At 40.7% G+C, this 24382-nt stretch overlaps 1 protein-coding gene across 5 annotated transcripts in view; it reads right to left on the bottom strand.

The window, feature by feature from the left end:
• DCLK2 (doublecortin like kinase 2) overlaps positions 1-24382 on the bottom strand; it is a 147688-nt gene that overhangs the window by 122407 nt on the left and 899 nt on the right. For all 5 annotated transcript variants that reach the window (XR_002100999.1, XR_002101000.1, XM_019534454.1 and 2 more), the window contains exon 2: positions 5224-5558. Coding sequence is in view for 3 of the 5 variants with exons in the window: in XM_019534454.1 (XP_019389999.1) it covers positions 5224-5558 (335 nt within the window). In the remaining 2 variants the exon portion in view is untranslated. The remainder of the gene's footprint in view (positions 1-5223; positions 5559-24382) is intronic.

Genomic DNA, 24382 nt, shown 5'->3' with positions numbered 1-24382 from the left:
CCTCGTTTTGTAATTGACCGAATACAGTAATTTAGGACCTAATATTGACTCTAATTATGCACAAATATCAAGAAAATCTTTGACCTGAATGCTTTTCTCTATTCATTACTATTGTCAAGTTGCTATAGCAAAGGATTGAGAGTCTGACCAAATAAAAGCCATAAAAGATTTTGGAGATATTCTATCCATTATGCTGCTCAAAATTAAAAGGGAAATTTCATCATAGATTGTTAGTTTCATGATCAGTTTTTCCATGCAGAGTGTAATATTTCAGCTGAAAAGCAAAATGTTTAATGAATTAAAAAGTAATTTCTAAACTTTTAAATGAAGATAAATGTTGTGAAGAGGGATAAATATTGTTTTGAAACTATCTAAATATCTTACATTAAAAAAGTCAACTACAATTCCATATTATTTATAGGAGACAGAATATAAAGAAACACACAAAAGCTACATTTTGCATTTACAAAAACGTAGCCATTTACAAAATAGCTTTTGAAAAAGAATTTGCCTTTCAAGCTTTGCCAGCAGTAGGACACTAACATAAAAGAAATGCCTTCCTAGCAGATTTAGAAGGCTAAGCAATTACCACATTAGGGAAAATGGGCTCAGAAATTTCCATCAATTGGCAACTGGCAGAAAAACATCTTTTCATCTGCCAAACTCTACAATGCCCTTGGTGCCAACTCCAATGTACACTTCACAAAGGCCAAAATAAATAAATAAATAAATAAAAAGAAGCAGCAATGGCAGATGCCAGAATCAGACAAACTTTAGACAAGGACTTCAGACAAGGCAAAAACATCTCTGCCCTCTAGAAAGGCAGAATCAGTACTAGCTAGCACAAAGGGACTCAACACTAGGCTTTAATTTTCCTGAACCTAAGGAACTCATAGTGTTACCTGTGCAGAGACTCCACTATGGTCTCAAGATATAAAGCTAGGCAGTAGGTGACTTTCCTCACTAGGAATCAAATACTTGTTGCGGAACTGGCAGAAACAGCAGTACACAATGAGGTGAAGGAACCAGCATCTTGTTGCAAGACTGCTAGCCTTTCTAACCTGACTCACTCCCAGTTATATCCTCACATGGGTGATAAGCAGGTCTAATAAGGAACCTCACAAAACAGTCAAATCTTATGATCTCAAGGCTGGCCTTGTACAACTGTACAACCAAGAAAAAAAAGTAGATTGTTTAACGAACAATCAATGGGGCAAAGTCTATTCAAATTCAGTTTCAATTCAAGTTCATCTCAGGATCCTAGCATAATGCACATTTAAACATGGAAAGAACTCAATATTACCAATGTGCTGTGCTGAAAGAGGCTAACATCTTAGTTTCAATTTGGAAAGTGAAAAATTAATAATATCTTGATTCCCTTTCCTTAAGAAAAAGAGAGGGTCTGCCAGTCTCCATGTGCTTGCTTCCATGATTGAAACAAATCACGCAGTAAGGAAGAGAAGACAATAATTGATCTACCAATGGCTACAGAAAAAGAAGGAAGTAGCAAGTTAGCAGTGATAATCAATTTAGAAGTCTGTATTCCACCCAAGAATACTTGCAGCCTCCTCATCACTATTACTGAGGTCTTTGTCTCACCATGCCCTCATTCCAGTAGCAGAAGGAGGGGCTTCTAATGCCGGTATAAAGTCTCTCCATTGAATTTCAAAGACTTCCCAATGAACTGGGCTCCCTCCTCAATAAGCCTGTGATATCACTAATATGATAATGTCACAGTCATCTACTGCAATTTTAGATTACTTATTCCAGGGAAAATGCCTGAAGGCCTGAAATAAATTGGCCATGCAATGTAAAAAAGAAGTAGTAATGGGTGGGGAAAATGATGTAGCAGGGAGAAGAGGGATTGGAAAGACAGTTTCAGTAAGAAGTTCTCATATTCCTCTGAACTCTGTGCACGTTCTCTCTCTCAATACTAATTTTTTACTGTACTATCCTTTAGAAATGTGCAAAACAGGCAGTATTCAATTTGGAATTGGATTCGGCCCGACACAGGGGACAGTGATTCAGTTCACTGATTCGGATCACTGTCCCGATTTGATTCAGCCAAGTCTGAATTTGAAGATTTGGAGAATCAGCAATTTGGCCATAGAGACAGCTTTATATGTTTTTTCTATGTACTTTGAGATACTAGGCACAGCTCATGAACGCTGAGATGGTGGGGCAGATGGAACGTCCCATGGAAGCAGGCAGGAGACCCCCCCCTCGTGTGCCCCTGGCTCAGCAATTGGCCATGGGTGGATCTTGGGTGCTCTCCCAGACCCAGGAGGCACCAGTAGCCAAGCCTGGGGGTGGTGCCCCCCGGCACACTCCACAGTGGACCCAAGAAGTGGACCGAAGTACTTCTGGTCCACTTCTGGGTCCACCGCCGAGCACAATGGGACCCCCCCTCGCTGCTGTGGGATGCTTAATCTCAGCGTTCACGAGCTGCACTTGGTACCTTGAAGTATGTAGAAAAAGCATATAAAGCTGTGTCTGAGGTCAGATTGTTGAATCTCTCTGAATCGAATCAGAGGCTTCCAGTTCGATTTGGAGAGATTAACGGGTCTTCTGATTCAATTTGGATTCGGCGATTTGGCCACCGAATTGAGCCAAATCTCCTCCGAATCGAATTGGTGATCAACGTTTCACATAGCCCTACTATCCTTTAGGTGGAAGCAACCATTTACTGGAAACAGAAGCCACTTGTGTTAGTGAGGAAATGCACTTAAGCTCTTTCCTTCACTTTTTTCCTACTAATCTGTTTCTATCCGGGCCTGAAAAATGTCAAAGCCACTTCTGAGAGGATAAGGGATGGCAATCCATATACTGTTAAAATACAATAAATATCTTTTATTACAGATTAGATAATTAAGTGCGACTAAATTACAATTTTGGGCTTTAAAAAAAATAAATTGCTCTTGTAAGAAATATTCCTTTTGGTTAACAAATCCAATTAAAGCTCATAAGAATGACAAGCAAGAACATTATAGAACTGTTATAAATCAATCTTGCTGCTGTTGGCTTAGTCTAAATAAATTAATTTTTCAAATATTTTAACAGTAAAATTTGAAGCATTTCCACAGCATAAAAGAAATACAGGAATACATACACATAGCAAGAACAAGAGGCTTGCCAGATAGTTCCAGATTTCTCAAAATTTACAGCTTTTTCCATAGAAAACTGTGTCTATATATGGAATGAGTAACTACCAACATTTTTTTATACTTGTTAAGATTCTTCAAATTTAGAGAAATAAAGATTTACCAGTAGGATTGGCACAATTGTACCTTTTTGGACTGGACCATGTTGCTGGAATCTGTGTCCCTAAAGTGGAAGAGAGTCCCCCCCTTCCCCTCTGCGTTAAAGAAACATGTCCTCTCCTCTCCCGCTCCTCCATCCCCCATCTGCAGTGGCTCCTTTCTTCACTGTCCCAGGGGTAAGGGAGTTTTTGGAGCTGCTTCTGGCCCTTCCAAGCTGGGCTGTACAGGGACTGGCCTAAGGCAGCTGCAGCAGCATCCTCCTGTGCCTGCTCCTGAGGAGATCAGATGGTATGGGGAACCTACCTTCTCCCTACTTCTGCTGCCATTGTTTCCAGCTAATCCCAACCCCTGTTGAACCTGGGTGGAGTAAGCAAGAGCAGCTCTGAAGCTCCCCAAACCCATGGGACAGTTGGGAAAGCAGCAGGAAATGGAAGACGAGGGGACGGAACATATCTCTGAGCATGGAGGGGAAAGCAAGGGATGTGTACCTACTTTGGGAACTCAGGGTCCTGTTCCCAAAAGCTTCTATAGGTTCCTACCCAGAGGCTCCTGTAACTCATTTTCCTCCCACCAATGGGTTGGCAGGGAGAGCAGGAGGAGAGGGAGAATGGGGATACAGCCATCCCCACAACTCAGGTGGCTGCTCCCACACCCCTCTTTGCCAAATCCTGGATCCACTCCTGGCTGTTCTACATGTTTTTAGACAAAGTGTCTAGTGCTCTGTTATTAAGAATCTTTATATCCAATAATCAGGTTTTGTCTAGCTGTCCATCTGAGTTACTATGTGCTTTTAGAACACAATGTTGTCAGTTCCAAAGCACTGTCAAATAAGGTATACATGACAGTTGAGAAAAAGTGCTAGCCCATAACAGGCTGAGTCATGAAACCGGTAGAGGCCAGCAGCAAATATATTAGTGAATTTGTCTATTCCAACAGAAAAATTCTTCTAGAAACCTACATTTTGGGTATTTTTACAGAGTAAACAAGCTATCTTCTGCATCATTAATTCTGGCAGCATGAAATTTTTTTTTGTGTGAAACTTGGGAATGAAAGGAGGAAGCTACAAAGATGTAAAGATAGCATTCACTCACAATTTTATCTTTTCTTTTTATAGAGATTATTTCAAATCAAGCTCTCAACTCTAAAAACATTTTACCTACTATCTTCAGGATGATATAACTCAAAAAATATACAGTACACTGATAATTTTTAACCAAAATATAAGCAATGCAACAGTGATGTTTTTTTGGTGTCACAAATGCCAAATTATGATATGAAATTACAAATAAATGTGGCAAAACATCTAGACTTTCTGGAACAGTTAATTGTATATTATATACATCTATACACACAAATATATAAGTATCTATTGCATTTCATTTATGGGTTTTTAAAAAAGGAAGTACTGGAACCTACCAGAGCTCCAACCACAGTGCAGTCACCTGACAGAGGATCTCACATAAGCCCAATGGTAAAATATCTATCTATCTAGCTATATCTAGATATAGCTATATAGTAATAAAATGATGGAATATTTGGAAATTTTTCCCTATATTTCAGGTGTTGACCCCATCTCCACATACCACTGACACATCCCTGCAAGCAATTGCATTTTGGGGGCTGCCATATATTCCACTGCTTCCAAATGATTCGTCCTGCTTAGATGCATTATGAAGAGAGGTACTTTAAAAGATACCCAAGTGTTTGTTTAGCACCAGAGCATGATTGCTAATTAAAAATATCAACTGTTCTACTTTTCTTCAAAATGCAGTCTGAACATCTTCCGTAACTATAATATGGGCTATATTTAAAAACTAACAACTTTTTTAAATTAGCTTTTAGATACAACTTGAAATACAGAAATAACTTTATTAACAAAACTTAAAATTATGACAGCATATAAAAAAAATGAAGAATCCTAATTTCATAATTATTGACTATCCAAAATGATTTGTTTTCTTACCTGCTTCCCATCCAGTGTGCAAAGTCTCTTCACAACACCTGAATCTAACTTAATGGCTTCTGTGATGTCAGTCAAGACTTGTTCAAAGGAATGTGCAGTCTTCTTATTCAGCAGAATTCTCACAGCTTTCCGTGGCTTCACTCCACTCCGAATAACAGTTACCAGCTTGGGTTTAATGAAATCTTTACTCTCTTTCACTTCACTTTTTGTAGATGTCAAAGACGTCAAGGATCGACTGGACCCAGTTCTTATATTCACACACCAGTTTGGATTGACATTCTTGGTATAATCAACTTTGCGATATGGCTCATTGGATGCACATACATAGCTTTCACCTAAAAAAAAAGAGACATTATTATGATTCATAGTTTGTTTCTTTGTCCATTTTGGATGCTGCTGAATGCTAATTCTTCAGATATACATTTCCAAACTGACAGTTTCTTTTCTGAAGCATGAGTATCTACTGGATTTCATCTATGTGTCTTTGAAAAGGAAGTACTGGAACCTACCAGAGCTTCCAATCCAAGACATAAGGCAAAATCACCTGATAGAAAGGCTCACATAAAAAAGCAATAAAAATGGAAAAACTGGAAATATTTATTTCAGGTGTTGACCCCTTCTCCACATACTGGTGAAAGATCCCTGTAAGCAATTAGATTTGTGGGGCTCACAAAAGATGGTTATTTAAAGCCTTTTTCCACTTCATGGAACATATTCAATAAGAGTATGCCTATACTGCCACTGCAGTTACCCCAAGGTGCCCACAAATAAAGAGGTCCTATCCACTTGTTCTTGCACACACTGTTTATTAGTACACATGAAATTGTTTTTTGGTGCATGCCTGTTTATGGCATGCACCTAAGAATGGCAATGGGTACGCTCAAAACTGCTCTAGTGGTGAGCACACCTTTTTCACTGTGAAACACATACAGAGGGAACATATAGCTTTGACTTTTTTCCTGGCAGTAGTCTAAGGATTGCTGTGTAGGCAGGTATAGATACATCTTCCCCATGCATGCTTAGGGAAACAGACTAGATCATTATGGTATTCTAATAAAAGACTAAATTATAGAAATAAATACAGATCCCTAAAAAAAAGTATAAGCATTTCCAAAAACCTGTACTTCAATATGTGATGACTTGCTATGTGAGTAGACAACACCCCAAAACAAGCTATCTGAAATATTTTTATTGTTTAAAGTGCAAAACAGTTTTAAACCCCCCTCATCTCTAAGATCACAGCCCAGACTATGGTTAAGAAGAATTTTATGACAGTCACTTGTTAAAACGTTGATATCACAGTTCTTTTACTCTTTAAAAGTACAAATGCAACTTCCAGATTTTCAATCCATTTTTTTCATGGAAGCCCCAACACACACAATCTACAGCAGAATTTAGGTAGACACTGTAGACACCCACATACACATACTAAACAAGTAGCAGCACCATGTGGCTGACATTTTTGGGGGGTCACTTTATATAACTACCTAAACAGCACAACAGAGAAATGGAAAATGCTGCCAGAAATAAAGAGTTTTGAAGTAGCTGCAACCATGCTGCAGACTGAATCATGATGACTCACTGAAGTTAGATTATGATATTTGTGAAAGAAGCTGTTTTTCGGGGAATGATACAGAAGTTTATGAATATTCTGTGCTGAAATCTAGATTCCAGTTTTGGTCCCAATGGCCTGTTTCTAAACTTGAAATGAAAATGCAAGTTATAATTATACTGGCATATATTTAATTTAGTCTTATTAATAAATGATGACTGATAAATATGTTAAATGTGATGTACATAGAAAATCTAAGTGCAAATAAAATAAAATATGCAATGTGGAACAATTATTATAAAAATAATAATTTAGGTTCTCTATGGTTAACCATTTTTTTCTATGGAAACTAACTCGTTATTTGTCATACAGTAACTATGATTCTTTGAGAGGCTGTCAGAAGTGCAACCCCCATAAAGGTGAACATCTCATGTGCAAGCAGAATTTTTTTTGACTACTGGTGTCAGATTCTCTGTGATCAAATGGTTGGACTTTTTCTTCCACTGGGTATCCATCCACCAAGAAAGACAACAAGCCTAAAAGGCCTGGTGTTATTACGGAAATAAAAATCTATAAATATAGGACATAAATGTGTGGATTAGTCATCCTGAAACCAGCATCATTTTTAGGGAGGAACTGAGAACACTGACCTCTTCCTCAAGTTCACCAAGTTGTACCACAAGCAAACTCTCACAGACATTAGACCAAAATAATTAAGGACCACAAGGAAGTGACATCATAAGGCCTGGAGTCTTCAAAGCATCAAGCTTCTACTCTCCCAGTATTGAGTTTCACTTTGGAAAGATTGGCAAGGCAATGGGTCGGTTTGGATGGAATTCTAAAAATCACTGGAGAGATTAATTTGGTCTCTAGTAATAAAACTAACCTATCTTTTGGAAGGATATGGAAGATAATACAATATTAAGAAGCTGGAGTTTTCTTACTCTTTACTGAGGTAATAGCCATGAGAAAATGTTGGTTGTAGGGTGATAAACTGGGCACTCTGACCATAGTTCAACTGGGGCCCCCATGACTGGATATCAAATAAGAAGAAGAATGTTAGAAGGGTTCAATAGGGTTTGATATTGGAAGGTGCAAGAAGACAGTATAAAATGGTGAACCTTAAACGGGACTAAAGTTTGAACTCCTCGTGTTTCCTCTGCAGACCAAGACTCTGCTAAATCAGTATTATTCCAAGCTGCTGACACTGCCATATGAGAGGGTCCTGGCTTCTGGCTGTTACTTCTTCCCTAATGGGGTAAGAGCTGTTTACCCAATGAATACTGAATGCAAATGCATAAATACCAGCGCTAGCGGGACTTGCTGTGTTCCTGTGTATCAGCCAGTCTTTCAGGTATACATATATACATTCCCTACTTACATACATGCACTAACATGACCACTGGATATTTGGTGAACATTCTTGATGCCATGAAAATTCCATAGGGCAAATTTCTGCAAGGAAATAATGATAAGGCCCTACTATAAACCTTTGATACTGCCTATGCACCATGTGGGTGGCCATAGGTAAGTGTACATCCTGCAAGAAAAGGATTAATCTGTAAATTAGCTTACAGGAAGCTACAGAAAAACCTAAAAACAAAAACAAAAACACCCCAAACTAATCCCCCCCCCAAAAAAAGAAAACCCCAAAGCCTTCCTCCTTTGTAGGTAAACTGTCTTTCATCTACAACATGTTTTTGTTTGATCTCAATATTTTCTCTAGGCCAACTAAGGAGCCCAGCCTACAGCAAGTAGAGGACATTTTTATAAGCTCTTTTTGCTGTCAATGTTGTAATGACTGACAATTGGCACAAGGTTTTATCTGATAGTAGACCCTCTTAAAATAGGGAAAGTGATTCTGGCTAGACCAGAAGCTAACATAATGTTGAACAGCTTGTGGGAATTCTCTGAGAAAAGTTCCAGTTTTGGCAGTCTGCACAAGGAACTCCTCAAACATTTGAAAGTCATTTGCTACCAGTACTAGTGTCAAAGACACCACTTTGACACTAGATGAGGCTAGATGAACACCTTGCCGTGATCGTTTGACCCCAGTACTCTTTTCTGCCATGGCAGGGAGGTCGGACTTGATGATCTGCTAAGGTCCCTTCCGACCCTACCAACTATGAAACTATGAAACTTCATCCACCGACAAAGAAAAAAGAAATATTTGGGTGATGAGACTGGACACTGGATCCAATTCCACTTGTTATTTTGGCATTGGAAATCTGTCCTTGATGCTACTGTGTAGGGAAGCCTCAGGCTCTCCCTCAAGAAGAAAATGGTTTCTCAGTGCCTGTAACAGTGAACCTCAGTGCCTTCAACAGAGCCAGAGTGGTATGCTTAATGATGAACAATGGCTTGAGGGTTGCTGTCAAGGCTAATGTTGGTCATGACATGCCAGAAGTTGTTGGAACTTTTAGATCTCCACTATTAATTGCAAACAGTGGAAAAGTTTCCTTCCTCAGTCATGAGGACATCATGTCTCAGTCTTCAAAAAAAGACTTCTAGGACTAGCTCTAAATTCTAAGACCCCTTTTTATACTAGAGGCTTGGCACAGTTTATGGACTAGATTCTGCTCAAGCCTCTTGCTGAAAGGCTGATCCAGATGCTGATAGGGGCATCATCAGCACCACACCAGGTGCCAATAGAATCTGCTAGGTACATTGCACTCTGCAACTTCCCTCCATTCCTTGACACTACGAAGGAGACTTTGCTGTGCCTATCTTTATGGGATGACACCAGGTTCCTTCCTGAACTGCTTCAACTGCTCATATTCAAGCAGAAGCTGGCTTTGGTACTCATGCTAATGTTAATTGTCAATAATTGGAATTTCTTCTCTAGTGATCTTCAACATTACCTTTCTATTCAATTCAATACTAGATTATCTTGGCTTGTCTATTAACATTTTTCTGGAACTTATTTCTGGCAAGACATTTATGAACTATTCCAAAATAGGGTATTTCAATTTCATCTCCAATGACTTTTTGTTGCAGTGCACTGTTGGTGCCTGCCACTTTAAGGGCTGAGCCAAACAGCCAGCAGGTGCTTGATTGTGGCAACCATTTTGAGACACTGGCTGCCTATATAAACAGAGCAGTTGGCTACTAGCAGCCAGGTAGGAAACATTTTCTGATTGAGTTATTGTATGAGACCATCTACAGGTAGGAACAGGAGGCTTTTAGTCCTAAGCATGACTTAAAACTGTACGCTGCTGGGAGTGGATGGCCTGGTGGGGCTCCCAATGGTGTGGGAGCCTCCAGGAAAATACCAGACCAGTTACCACCCTGGTGGAAGGTGGGTTGCAGTGCCTCAGTAAATCCTATTCCCCACATCACTGTGTGTAGTAGTTGGGGCCAGGAATGGCTATCCCCACCTGAGCCCCCACTAGGGAGGAAAGCCCTGTAGCCCCAGGGAGGGGGCAGAAGATGTAGAGCCCCAGAAGGCTAGGAACTTGGTTTTTGTGTTTAGTTGCCCTGAGAGGGGCCAGGGCAAGCTTGGTCCCTGTCAAGTAACTGGTTGGCTACTATATTGGTGAGGGTTGGGCAGCAGACATACCATCTTTTAGTCCTCTCCCACAAGGTCTGTGCTAGATAAAGCCATTGGCTGTAGGGGCCTGCTCTGGGAGGGAGCAAGGAGGTATAAACTTCCCATATGTGAATGGGGGTAGAGTGTGAGAGGAGGGTGGTGTGAATGCATGTGTGTCTGAGGCCTGACAATGTGGGCTAAGCTTGGTCTGGCTGTAAGCCAGGAGCACTGTCACCTGGATGCCCTCCTGAAGCTTGGGCTGCAAAGTAGGGGAGGAACAGAGATGCAGATAGTGTCTCCTGGCATCAGGGCAAGAATGGGCAGCCTCCTGCCTAATTGGAACCAATTAAAAAAACAAGGTGCAACAGGTGAGTGAGGTGGGTAGTTGCACCAGAAACAGGTGGGTGGGCCAGTGGTGGACCAGCCCTGACAGCCCCCTGTTATACTCTTTAAAAAACCCTTATGGAAGAAAAACAAAAGCATGCCAAATACCTGCTCAGGGTGATTCTCTAATGCAAAAGAGACCTACTGTGTTCAAGTCTAACTGCATTTGGGAAACATGACCATAGGCTCTATCAGTCTACCCAAGTTGGTCCTTATCTCACTAGCAGGAGAGACAGATGCCTGGACTTTAACAGAACTCTGATCAGCTACCTGGATATCTAACCCATTCTGGAGTCTATGCCACCAGACCTTCATAACTCTCAGTAGCCTCTAAGCTAGCAGCAGTATGTGTCATGCTCCAATCTCACCTCTAACTGCAGTAACATAGTCACTGTTAGAGTAGTGCCAAACATGTCCAGAACAACTTTTAATAAACATGTTCAGGAATAAGCATTATGGATATGGAAAGAGAGAGTGGCTACATCACAAGTTTGATACTCAGCTTGGAAGTACGTAGGCAGGAAGTCCTTTCACAACAGTGCTCCATACCATGGTCTGATGTGGTGGAGATGCATCTGATGTTTGTATTTCAGGAAGATTAATCCATGATGGACATCACTTCAATCTCACTGGCTTTGAGTCTGCCATTAGAGAAATACTGTACAAGGTAAGTTATCCCAGAATACTGATGATGCTGGTCAAAATAAACTATCAGAAATCTTCAACCATTTGTAGAAGCTTTTTGTGTGACCTAAGAACTAGTAGTTTAGGCATACCAACAGTAAGTCGTAGTTGCACCACATAGGTTTTTGCCTAGAAGCTCAAAGCACAATCATTATGTACATTTGATCAATGAAAACTATCAGTTTGAAGTTTTCATATGGAATTTGAAAAGAGAACTACATTATTTCACAGATAATGGAAGTGGAGAACCTATTAAATAAACTTGTTTAAAGGAGGAATTTAGTGTCTACTGCATAGAAACAATACTTGCTTTGAAAAAAAAGTGATTTAGTGACTTTTTTTTTTTTCTTTTGAACTAATTATGAGAGGCATCTAACATCCTGAGGAATTGGTGGATACTCCAAACATCTTTAGTCTGGCATTACATTTTTTGTGTGGTCATAGTAATCCTATTTATAAGATCACAATAAAAAACATGCTAGTGTTGTTACTTTTTTTCTCTGACACTTTTTTTTTCCTTAAAAAAAAAAAAAAGGTGATAACATTGTTTAGTCTCAGTAAAATGTAGTCCTGAGGAGTAACTTGCATAGTTCTGTATCATAGGTTCACATGCTTCATATTTTGCTTTAAATAAATAAACTAAAATAGAAGTTGCTCACTTGCACACCATTCCAAAGCCTTTCAGCAAGTATGAAACAGCCTATAGGAAGATAAGACTGAAAAGTGGCTAATCCATGGAGTACTTCCTATTACAGAAACAGAGAAAATTGCAGTAGAGAAGATCAAAAGATTTGGGTCCTGAAATGGTAGGATTTTTAAATTATTACTTTTATAATAATTTTTGGCAAGTGTAGGTCACTGTTCTGCTCAATATCTGAACTCTTAAGAACTCTCTCATTCCAATAATTCATTGAAATAGTCTTATTTTCAGCAATTACTCAAGTAAACTACAAAACTGCTCCTTTTGTAAATGCTGGCTACCCAAAAGAAACACACCCACGTATTCAAAGAAATGTCTTTTAATCATTGCCACTAAGCATATTTAAAATAATAAGTGCCAAACAGTGAGAGAGAACACGTACATGTACAAACATACTTTTAGAAGAAGTTTATTTTCAGATGAAAGGATCCTATCTCTCTCTCTTTTTTTTTTTTTTTTTTCCCCCCCTGCTGTGGCTAAAGCAGTGGAAGAACATAGCTGAACAAAAACATCAGATTTTGAGCAAGCTGTAGTGTGAGTAATGCAGAAGCTATACTGTTGGGCTCTTTTATTCTCAGTTCTACAACTCATTTACTTGTATGCCTTTGACAAATCATTTAGGATAGCACATCAATTTTTTTTTTTTTCTCTCAACCACTTTTGCTGATAGCTAGTTTTTCATAGGTGCCAATTACTTCCTGTTCAGGCACTCTGTAGAAAGGAAGAACAGACTTGTCCCATTCACTGAGGTGCCTAACTTTTTAGACATCACAGCTAGGGCCAGACATTCAAAAGCCTGAGCCTGAATTGATGCAATCTTTGCAGGTTATTCTACTCTTTACAGGTTTCATTCTAGAAATGCAGGCATGTATATGCAGTGGCTTAGGCTAGAAGCCAGGGGGTGCTAGAGCAGTCCTTCCTTTTCCACAATGCTGAGCTGAGAGGGGTAGGTGTGGTCAGGATGCTCTGATCAGGGAGGGGTTTTAACCCTCATCCTAGCCTGTAGTCCCAGACTTCCTTGTTTGCTGCTCAAGGGGCAGGAGTATTGCCACTAGCCATCTGCCCTTTGTTCCAGTGAAACTGAAGACCCACACACCAACCTCTCAGCAGTGGGTAGAATGGGGCACAGGGCATGGCCAAATGTTGGGACCTTGTACTGGGGTCCCTGCCATGGGAACAAAGCAGGAAGAAGGAACCCTGCTTGAGCAGCCAGTTGGAAGGGGGAAGCCTGGCAGCTGCTATGGTCCCTCAGCCAGTCAGAGCAGTGATAGTGCTTTGGCTAGGAAGGAGAAGGGTGGGGCTAACCCTACTCTGCTCTAGCAGATCACTCCATAAAGCATCTGGGATGCTGGGGGACTCTGGTTTAACTTAAACCAAGAAGGGGTCTGGGACAGACATTGAATACACAAGTTTGACCCAAAACTAAGTCTGATACTACTACATTCAACCAGGTTTATCTCAGCCTGGCTTCAGCCATTTTCAAACTGATTTAAGCATTCAGTGCACAGGTTCTGTTACAGGTTTAAACTAGCTTCTGATCACTTAGACCAGTCTGTGTAACATCTGCCTCTAGGCCCTGGGTGTTTGGTTGTAGGTGTATTGTTCTAAGGACATAGGCAGATGAGGTTCTTTGGGTAAATGTGGTATGTTTTATGAAACCAACTGAATAGTTGGAAAAATTGTTTGGTGCAGGCATGGGTGGCCAGTCAGCAACTGGGGTCCCCCTGTGGCCAGCTGTATGCACCAACCTGGAAGTAGCGTGCCCTCTAAGCTGGCTATAAGAGGGAACACTGCCCAGAAGTGCCAGTGGTGTTCCTGAGAAGGCCAGGGACACACCCAGAGGGGGCTGTGGTGCTTTACTGGCACCCCCACTCCCAGCTGGCTGTCAGGGTGGGCACCAGCTCTCCTGCTTACCCCCTACTGCCTAAGCAGGGAATGCTACTGTGAGGGGGGGGGTGCACATGCACCCCTGTGCATCACCCCTATGCTGAAGAAGGGTGTTTGCACCCCAAAGCTTGCAAACAGTGAAGAGTCTACTGTTTTGTGTTCTTCTGGATGAAATAGAAGCCAATATGCAAAATGCAGGTCTGTGAAAATGCAAATGTGTGGCAGTGAGGAGCAGAGACTATAGGAGACAATAAGTAGGTAGGGGGGAAGCTGACCTGGTGATTAATGTAGCTGGTAAAAAATGTAGAGAGGTTTCCTGGGGTTAATTGGATGGCAGGTAGGTTACAGTGTGCTGTAAATCCAATATCTATACTTAGTGTTATAGAAGTAGACCCAGTTCTTAAAGAGATCTTCCTAGAACCACCCATCTTAGCCTCTAAACGAGCAGTGAACCTTGCCAATCTCATCACTGGAAGCAAACTTCCTATGGCCCTAAACACACTGACTGGATCCAGGCTATACCAGTACAAGAAATGTAAAACCTGTCAACATATTTCCACCACTTGCACAATAATTATACCCCACAGCAGAGCCAGCACTATTCCTGGATCTTATAGCTGCACCACCAGAAATGTCCTCTCACTCATCCAGTGCACTAAATGCTCTGATGGAAAGGAGAAACCAAACAAGACCTGCATACCAAAATGAACACACAGTGGAAAAACTACCAGAGACAAAAATACTCAACTACCTGTGGATGCACATTTCTCACAAGAAAGCCACTCTCTCTCCAATCTCTCAATTCTAATCCTCAAAGGGAAGTTACAAAACACTTTCATAGACAAGCCTATGAACTTCACTTTATAAATTTACTGGATACAAAAAATCATGGATTAAACATAGACACTGGACTTGGGGCACATTTATAACCTGCCTGCCATTCAATAATCCCAGGTAACCTCTCTACACTTTACCAGCTACATTTTATCACCAGGTCAACATCCCCCCCACCTCTGCAGCCTACCTGCCTCTCAGCTATTGTCTCCCATAGCCCCTGAGCCTTACTGCCATGCATTTACATTTTTGCAGACCTGCATATTGGCTTCTATTCTATCCAGGATAACACAAAACAGCAGACTCTCCCTATGCCTGAAGAAGGGTGTTTGTACCCAAAAGCTTGCAAAGAACAATTTTTCAAACTATTCAGTTGGTCTAATAAAAGATACCACATTTACCCAAAGAACCTTGTCTAACTTTAGACATCCAACTTCAGGGGGAGGAAAGGTGAGGGGGTGGAGGCAGGGAAACCTAATCACTTTCTGCTTTAGTTCACTAATCTACCTGTGATTATTGTAAAGCTTAATCATTCATAGTTCACTGATTATTTTTTTTTTTTTGATTTTTTTGGGGGGGATGGTGTCCTACAACTAGGGCAGTCATTGACAGTTGTAGAAATATTAATATTCCTAAAATTCCAAATAATTTCATACATGCTACATTACATAGAAGCTATGTGAATCAGCAACTCCTGGGGTTATTTATGTCTGACAGTGCAGAGAAGGTGTACAGAAACTGTTGCCTACCCACTCCAAAGCAAACACAAAAACCATTACAAGTGAAAACCATTACAAGATCTTTAAAATGTATAAAAACAGTAGTTACACTTTCACCCAGAACTGCTTAAAAATATTAAACTGCCTGGAATTTAGGAGAAGATTTGAAGAATTATACAGGCTTTGGAATTATCAGGAGAAGTTGGTAGGAGAGGAAGGAGGAGGGATAACAGATGTCATCACAATAGGAACTAGGAAAAGGCCTTGCTTACAAAATGCTGATTCAAAATGACATTCATGGCATGTTCATTTCCTTTCAATGACATTCATGTATTCAAGGCTAAAAAAAATTAAATAAACAATAAGAGTCAAAGTTAAGCTTCATGGCTGATACTTAAATTAGGGTTACTGTGGAGAAAAGTAAAAGGTTGGCCATAAGAAGTTGTAATTAATTACTTTATGTATAGATACAAAAAGAAAATAAGAGAGAGTTCCCTTTGCTAGTGTGCATCCTTTAAAAAGAACACAAAACAAACCCTTCCCCCAAGTATATTTTCACTTTGCCCTTTACTAAGGTTGTATCATATATGTTTTCCAGGGTACAAAATAAGGCCTGGTTCTTTGATCTGAGGAACTTGAACAGGTGTATTTAATAGATTTTTTTAAATACTTCTTCTGAATGGGAAGGTTGATTAAAGATCCTGTTATTTTTCTCTTTAATACTAGAGGAAGGAAATCTTTTAAAGTTACAAAGCTAAAAAAGTTACACATCCTGAAATTGCGTGTGTAAAATGTATCATTTCAGTTATATTTTGCGAAGCCTCTACTTCCATCACTGGCCACTTAACTAGTTCACAAAGGACCCCAGACAGAAACAAACACTAGTAACAAATCCTAATCCCAAAAAGCATCTTATCAGACCAAAAAGCTATATACCTGAACAATTTTAATGTAGTGCAGATTTTTAGACAATTTTATTTTTGGGTTCGATGCTTGGTTTTTTTTCTACTAACACAGTCTGCAGTAATCCAGTGCTTCACACAAGAACAGACTGTACTACCATACGTGCCAAAATTCACATCCAGATCAGAGATCTCAGCAGAACCAAAGGATTGCTATTCAAAAACTAAAAACTCTCAAGTCCAAAGTGTATGTCTGGTTCACAAACTTAAGACAAGAGAGCGAGTCCTGGCTCTGCGAAGTCAATAGCAGAACTCCTAGTGACATTAGTGGGGCCAGGACACTGCTCAAAGTTCCTAAATAACACTGAAGATCTTGCAAAATGGCCAGAGTTGTGATATAATCAAGAATTTATACTCTATTTTGCATGTTCTCTAGGTGTTTATGGGGACTGGGAGGCAAGACCCTCAAGTACTAGTATTACATCCACCAGTCATTTGTTTGTGTTAACTCCTAGTTCAATGCTTCTGTAGCACACATGCTAAAAATAGGCTTACGTATTTGCAAATTGCAAATCTCAGCTATAGTCCCAGGATTACTGCAAGGATGGGGGGGGGAGGGCAGGGGGAGAAGGTGCAGGAGGAAAAGGCAGGTAAAATTCATAAAAAGTGTTTCAAACTAGGGTAGAATTCTTTATCCACGTGTAAAACCCAGCATGGATTTATCATGTATGTAAACTGAACTTTTATTATCTCAGTTGGCTTCAAAACCTACAAGAATTAATGGAAATCTTTCCATCCATGTCAACCCTAACCTAGAGTCACTTGTAAATGTATCACACCTACTAGGATCAGCAAGACTCCAGGGAAATATATAGCTTTACTTCTAAATGTGTTACTGTGTTGTCACATCAGACTAATAATACAATGAGCTTTACAATTTACTTTATATTTTGAAATGCTTTCAAAAGCTACTACATACTAGTCTTCACTGGCACACAGTTACAGCAAGTACCTTGCCAAAAATAAATACAGCAGTCTTTAGTATATAACAATTACATTCAACATAAGTCCATTAACTCTTCTGTTTTTAGATTATGATCTGAAATTCATCATAGATATTACATAACTATTTACTAACATAAAAAGGAACATCAGCCTTTGAAAAGAAACAGCTGTGAGAGTTGGGTAAGTAAAATATGAGAATTACAGGAACAGGTTAGAAACAGGTTGGCTTCTGTATCAGCCCGAGTTATCTTGCAGGACACTCAGGCAGCCTGCAGAACCATTCTAGCCAAGCTATGAGAGTCCCTCACAAGCTGACATTTTTTTTTAAAGATTTAGGGGACCGTCACCAGCCATCAAGAAGAGAGATCTTTTTTGAGCAGAGAGAAAAAAATTCCTTCAAGAAAGCCGTAGTTGTTCAAAACAACATTTGTTGAAATATTGTGCCTTTATACAGCTAACAATTAAATAATAATGTTTTTATCATCTTCCTTTGTGCTAGGTTTATGACAATTAAAAAAGTCAGCACCCCTCATTAACCAGGAAATATTACCTGCCCCTAATTATTATTTATTTGTATAACCACATCACTTAAAAGTACCTGTTGGGAACACAAGCCCACTGTTAAGCACTCTACAAACACAGAACAAGACTGACTCTTAGCTCACTGGAACAGAAACAACCCAGAAAATACAAAAGAGAAGAGATAGCTATAGACAGACAAATAGGAACACAAAAAGCCCGTGGGGGAAAAAAATATTGGTCAGCATGACAAGCAGCAGTCACTTGTCAAGCAAGCAACATCGTCAGGTTCCTAAGTATTTTTCCTTTACGAAACTTACACATTTTCCTCAATATTATATTCTTCCCAGACAGCATAACAACAGGGATTTCAAACCCCAAACCTTTAGCTTAACACTCAGACTTTTTTTCTTTTGGAGGGTGGGCACCAGAGGGCCTGAGTGGAAAGGGAAAGGCCTTCCAAAACTGCTTCAAAATCTGCAGACATTTGGCTATGCAATTGTAGATAGGGATTAGAGTGAAATATGGGTCCTGTACTTTCCTAATATGAAGGCAAATTAACTGTTTTCTGAATTAATGAAAAATTAGGTATATGCTTTCCCCCTGATTTTAAGAAGAAATACCTGACTTCTTGAAAACAAAGAAAACATAACAATCCTGAGCAAATCTACCGCACAAGAAAAACAAAGTGACTTGGGTCATGAAGGAAAGTAGCTGCCAAATATCTCAAGGCCTTTCATGGCACAAATGTTACACATCAAAGCCAACTGGCTACACATTTTACAGGCAAGCCAGAACTATTCAGAGGGTTCATGATTAAGAGCACAGCTTGCTGAAGGAAGGTTTGCATATATTTTATTTAAACATAACCATTCTGAATACAACCTTACAGTTTTTGTCTAGGCAAGGCTCCCACTGTTTGCAATAAAAGTTTTACATGACTAATGGCAGAAAAAATCTTGACTGATAAACATGACTATAGTATTATGTTAAAAAAGAACCCACTCCCGCAAAACTTGTGTATTCTGTGAAAAGGGCCACATGTCGGGGAAGTCAAGCGTATTGTACTCAAGGATGCTTACTAGGAAACAAGAGATTTGAAACAGGAGCCTTAGCACAAGATCTGACTACTGTTCTTCCTTTCACAAGTGTTACTGTGCTTTTCTTATCTTCACAGGGCAGTAGGAAGCGTCCTTCTTTTAAATGAGAGTCTACACACAGCAGAGCAGAATAGCTGACACAGTTAGGAGTGTCCCTAGAGAAAAAGCAATGAGACCACAAGTTCCTTGTTACTCCTCCCTGATGTTCTACATAGGTCAAAGCAGATGTCTGGCTGGACAGTATGTTTCTGTCTCATAACCATCAACTTCTCTGAGAGCACTCATTGCTTTTAACAACACAAAAAGACTCCTATTCAAACCCATCCTTCCTGGTGTTGCTATAATGCCAATTACTACTGGTAACTATGCCCCAACCTTTCAGCTCAAGGTACTTTTCAGTGATTCTCTTTCTGTGCTCTGTACAAGGGTGACCATGTTTCCATAGCACTGATAAAAGTACGAGAACAATGGAACTCAAAAAAGTCCTATCTATTGGAGATTGCAGCTCATTTGGTTTATGTAGATGCCTTACATCCTTGATTTCATAGGGTCCTTGCATTGACTTCAAACAATCCTATTCTAGTCTTCCCTTATGGACATCTGTAAACTCCTCAGCTACATATGTCTTTCCAAAACCAAGATGCCTATCAATCACTTACTCCCACGCCCATCCCTCTATGCCCAACTGCTTCCACTTAGAAAAGAAATGAAGAACTTGGTTTTCTGGAAGGGATTATCAAGGATAGCCGATATCATGCCTGCTGACTTGTTCAGATGACTATATTTCTCCTGTCCTATAGTAACTTACAGTATTTTGTGCACAGAAAATACCTAGTAATGGGTTTGTTAGTGTAGAACCAGTATTTCCTAGACGTACGATATAAACACTGCCTCTCTCCAAGAGTGCACATATATGTGAGAGAAATATGTTTGAAACGCCGTTTTAAAACTATCTTTCCATGACTGTGCCTTTTCCATGAAGTGAAGACAAACTGCCTACTGGTGTTAGCATCTGGTTGTTCTGGCACAAGGAAGGATATTTTTGATTAGCTAAGCAGAACTAAACCAATATAGTAAAAGAGCAACAATAATCCAATGCAATGCATACTAGAACTGTTGAATAATTGCTCCACATCAACTTTTTCTTCTTCCTACTCTCTAATATGATAAAACCCATTCTCTGAGAAGAGTGAGAATAGCATCCTGCAGTGTTCCTCCTTGTCAGATACCTTTCCACGTCCCTCCAAAAAGGATGTTTGTACATTCTTGTAGTAGTTGGCAACAGTTTTGGCTAGCGAACCGGAATGACCAAGCACTGTGGCAGCCAGCACTAGACCCCTGCTTCTGCCACCATTTCTTCCAATGCTTGGCCACTGCATTGCCAAAGCACCCAGCAACAGCAAGGGCAAAGCTCCTGCCACCAAATGCTGAAGTCCCTCAGCTTCAGGTTGGGTTCCATGGCTCCATGGGCAAGATCCAGCCCACAACCCATAGGCTGACAATCCCTCCATGCTTAGGGTCCTTCATGATTCCCAGAACTGTTGCCATACCACAGGAGGTTTACCTAGAGTTTGAGAAAACAAAATCTCTCATTATTGCTCATTATCCAGAGCACTAAAGATGCTTACCATTTGTCAAATCAAACCATTTTACTAGAAATGGGTTACATTTTAGCTCTTCCATCCAAAGACATGAAATAACCTGCTAGTTTAACAGTTGTTCTAGAGATATCAGGTCCTCAGCATTTTCCTAGCTCCAGAAAAACTGAAATATGAGATAATAGGAGGCAGTATGATCAACTGCACAATTAACAGAAATTAAAAGGAGAGAATCAAGACCACCAGCATCTAGCATGGTGAGGAATCAGTCCTTTCCTCTTTGATCCCTTTAATTAAAGCAATGGCAAGAATGATATTTTCAAAGCAGTCCAAGGAATTTAGTCATAGTAAACATACTTCAAGCTCAAACCCAAAGTGGTATTTCATAATCAAACAATTAGTTAAATGGGGAGTGGGAATAATGTGAGGCAGACTTCAAAAGGTGGCAGACCTACTATTTTTTCTGCTTTCCCTTACCCCTGCACACTCCCTATCCTGGAGTTTGCTCTTCTCTGTAGAAGCCTGGTGTACTAACAGACTAATCCAATTATGATGCTGCAGGACTTTCAGCAGATTTGTGTAAGCTGTGCTGGTCATGGGTGGTTAGTAAATAATTGTCAATCTTTCCCCTTTTATTTTATTTAGAGTACCATGAAAGTGTTTTTTTCCAAGAGTTTTGCTGTTGTGCAACAGAACTGCCCTGGTGATTCTGAACAGTACATGAAATGACATTTACTATGAATGACAAAGCTTCTTCTGACAATGCCCTCTTATATAACCTCTTTATAATTCAACATTTTTAGCATTAATTTAACTTCTAGATAGAAGACTGCATCTACTAGGCACGCAATTTTAATGGTCTCTGATTTGGTTACTGGAGACTGAGGGAGGAAAGACAGCGTTTTTTTTTAATTCCACACGCTTTGAAACAGATGGAATGAAACCACCTACTGATGTCAGGAAGTGAAGGATTTCACTTCTGATATTTAAAAGACTGACTTAAATAATACCTAACTTAAAATTCTGTTTAGATGAGGTTGTAAAAAAGCATGCAGAAGGAATAAAGTATTTTAAAAATATATATGTACAGAAGAGGACTAAAGCAAGAGAAACTTTAATAAAAACAGACTTTCAGTGTGTGTGGGCGGGTATACATACTGAAGTGAACTGGCCCATTTCCAAAACTATAACATAGGCAGAGTTTCAAGTAGAAAATGCCTTTAACTGAATAACTTGAAAAAAACCCTCCAGTAGACTGGATGATGGATGCGGGTGCACATTATGGAAAAGGCTGGCAACCACAAAGAACAGTTGGTAAGAATTCCACAAAACTCACCTTCAGGCAGCTGTCATTGCCTTACAAAAAGAAAGGTATAAGAAAGGTATGCTTTTTTCTTAGACAAGAGAAAGGGTCCAGATTTTTAGAGGAACTCAAGATACTGTTCTGCTCATCACTGCAAGGTTTAAGTCATATAGATCAATGGTTCTCAACCTTTTATTTTTTACCACGACCTGGTGGGAATGGGGTGTGCAGAGCCAGCTGTCTCCCTCCTGGAGCCCCCCTGCCAACCAGCTTTAACCCCAGAAGCTCAGCTGTGACCCTGGAAGCCTCTTGCCCAGGCAGACAGATGGAGCTCTGAGCAGTGGGGCTCGTGCCATGACCTGCTGCAGCCCGGTGGTTGGGAACCTCTGATATAATTTACTAAGTCCTATCTTCAAATGTGACCCAGTGCCTAATTTTAAAGGAATCTATGTATCTAAAAACGCAGAAAGGCATCCAGTGAGATTTTCAGAGGCACCAAAGCACCCAGCTCTCTTAAAATTGAATGGGGGCCAGAAGTTTGAAGATGGATGGAGGTCATAACTCCACTAAAAATGTCACTGTATAAGTGTCAAGGCTTCTAAAAGATAACTGTTTTCAGGGCAACCACATGCATTTCCTAAACAGGCATGATGCACTCTATGCAGGACATGAATACCCACACAGCAGTGTTAAGGGAGTAAAATTAAAACATTTCCCTCCATAAGTAAATAAAAATGACACCTGGAAGCCAGCCAAAAACTTTACCATTGATCATGTAGATGGGGCAGGGAGAAATAGAAATCAGCCACTTAACTAAACACATAAAATCCAGTAACAGACAACATAGACTACTTTAGGAAAGGCCTTGGGAAAACGTCAGTGAGAACAGGCTAGAGACAAGAAGGCAGGAGAACAGCAAAGGGGTACAGGTCCAGATGTAATGTGGGAACTCTCCAGCAAACTCCCCAGTAACACATAACAACATAGTGGTTCTCAACCTTTCCAGGTACCGGGACTCATTTGTAAACATCAATGGCCAGTCCCAACGCAGTGCCCCTCCCTCACCCACTGCCACCCACCTCCAGGCCCCAGCCTCCCAATGTGTGGGGTAGAGGGTGGGTGTGTGAGGCAGGGGGGTCCCAAGTAGCCCTTCACAGGCTAGATCTGTCAGCCTGCAAGGAAAAAGCCATGGTTTCTCATGTTTTTCTCCTTTAAAGGAAAACCCATTTTTAAAGCTTGTTGATCCATTTTTAAAGTTTGTTCATGATCTTTTCATATATTCTTGTGACCCACTTTTGGATCACGACCCATGGATTGAGAAACACAGAGATAGACTACCTTAGGGCAGGTCTTTAGGAAGCAACAGTGAAAACAAGCTAGAGGCAGGAGAAAGGGGGAGGGGGTGGTACAGGTCCAGATACAGAAATAGGAAGTTTCCAGCAAAAAACAACACAGACTACTTGATGGCAGGCCTTGGGGGAACATCAGGCTAGAGCTAGGAGGGCAGGAGAAAGATAGTGTGGGGGAAAGGGCCCAGGAGGAGAAGTGGAAACTCTCCCACAAACTGATCTACTCTGGCTTTGACCACTTTTGGGCCAGTCACTCCCCTTTCTCCACACTGTTTCCTGCTGGTGCCTGCTCATCAGACCCAACCATCCCAAACTTCATCAGTGGTGGACTCTTCTTTTTTTTTTTTTTTTTTGTTCTTGTTAAGCTCTAGCCTCGCCAATGGGTCAGGTGTTGCTCTCAAGCCACCTGAGGCCAGTCTGAAGTTACTTCAGGGGGTGGAAGCCATCAGGTAGTATCTGGGCAGGCCCTGAGCAGTGTTTCTCAACTCATAGGTCGCAACTCTGAAGTGGGTCACAAGAACAACCTTTCAAAATGGATCAACAAACTTTAAGAATGGATTCTCCTTTAAAGGAGAAAAAGGTGGAACACCGTGGCTTTCCCCTTGCAGGCTGGCAGAGATCCAGCCTGTGAGGGGCTGCTTAGGGCCCCCCTGCCCTACCCCACACACCACCCCCTTGCCCCACACGCAGCACTGCACCTAGACTCCTGGTGGGCCTGGGCAAATGTTTTAGTATTGGGCTCCCCTTCGCCAGAGATCATGATGATAATAATCAGACCGTGGAAAAAAATGACCATTTCTGGACCCTCACTTCTGTCTGGGCCCTGGGGCAGCCACCTGATTTCCCCATGCCTGTGTCTGAGTCTGCCCACGCACACCCACCGCCCCTCTCACCCAACATGGCACTGTACCTAGACTCCTGGTGGGCCTGGGGAAACTTTTAGTATTGAGTATCCTTTCACCAGAGATAATGATAATACTAAATCAGGGGAAAAAAAACCCAAAACATTTTGGGCCCCTCTTCTGCCTGGGCCCCGGGCGGCTGCCCAGTTTGCCCATGCCTGTGTCTGCCCACAGCCCCCAACTGTGCCCCCA

The sequence above is a fragment of the Crocodylus porosus genome, unplaced genomic scaffold (assembly GCF_001723895.1).
Source record: "Crocodylus porosus isolate Cpor-Errol unplaced genomic scaffold, CroPor_comp1, whole genome shotgun sequence".
In the NCBI taxonomy this organism is placed as follows: Eukaryota; Metazoa; Chordata; order Crocodylia; family Crocodylidae; genus Crocodylus; species Crocodylus porosus.
The sequence above is the reverse complement of the archived record's forward strand: the minus strand, read 5'-3'. Positions and strand labels throughout refer to the sequence as shown.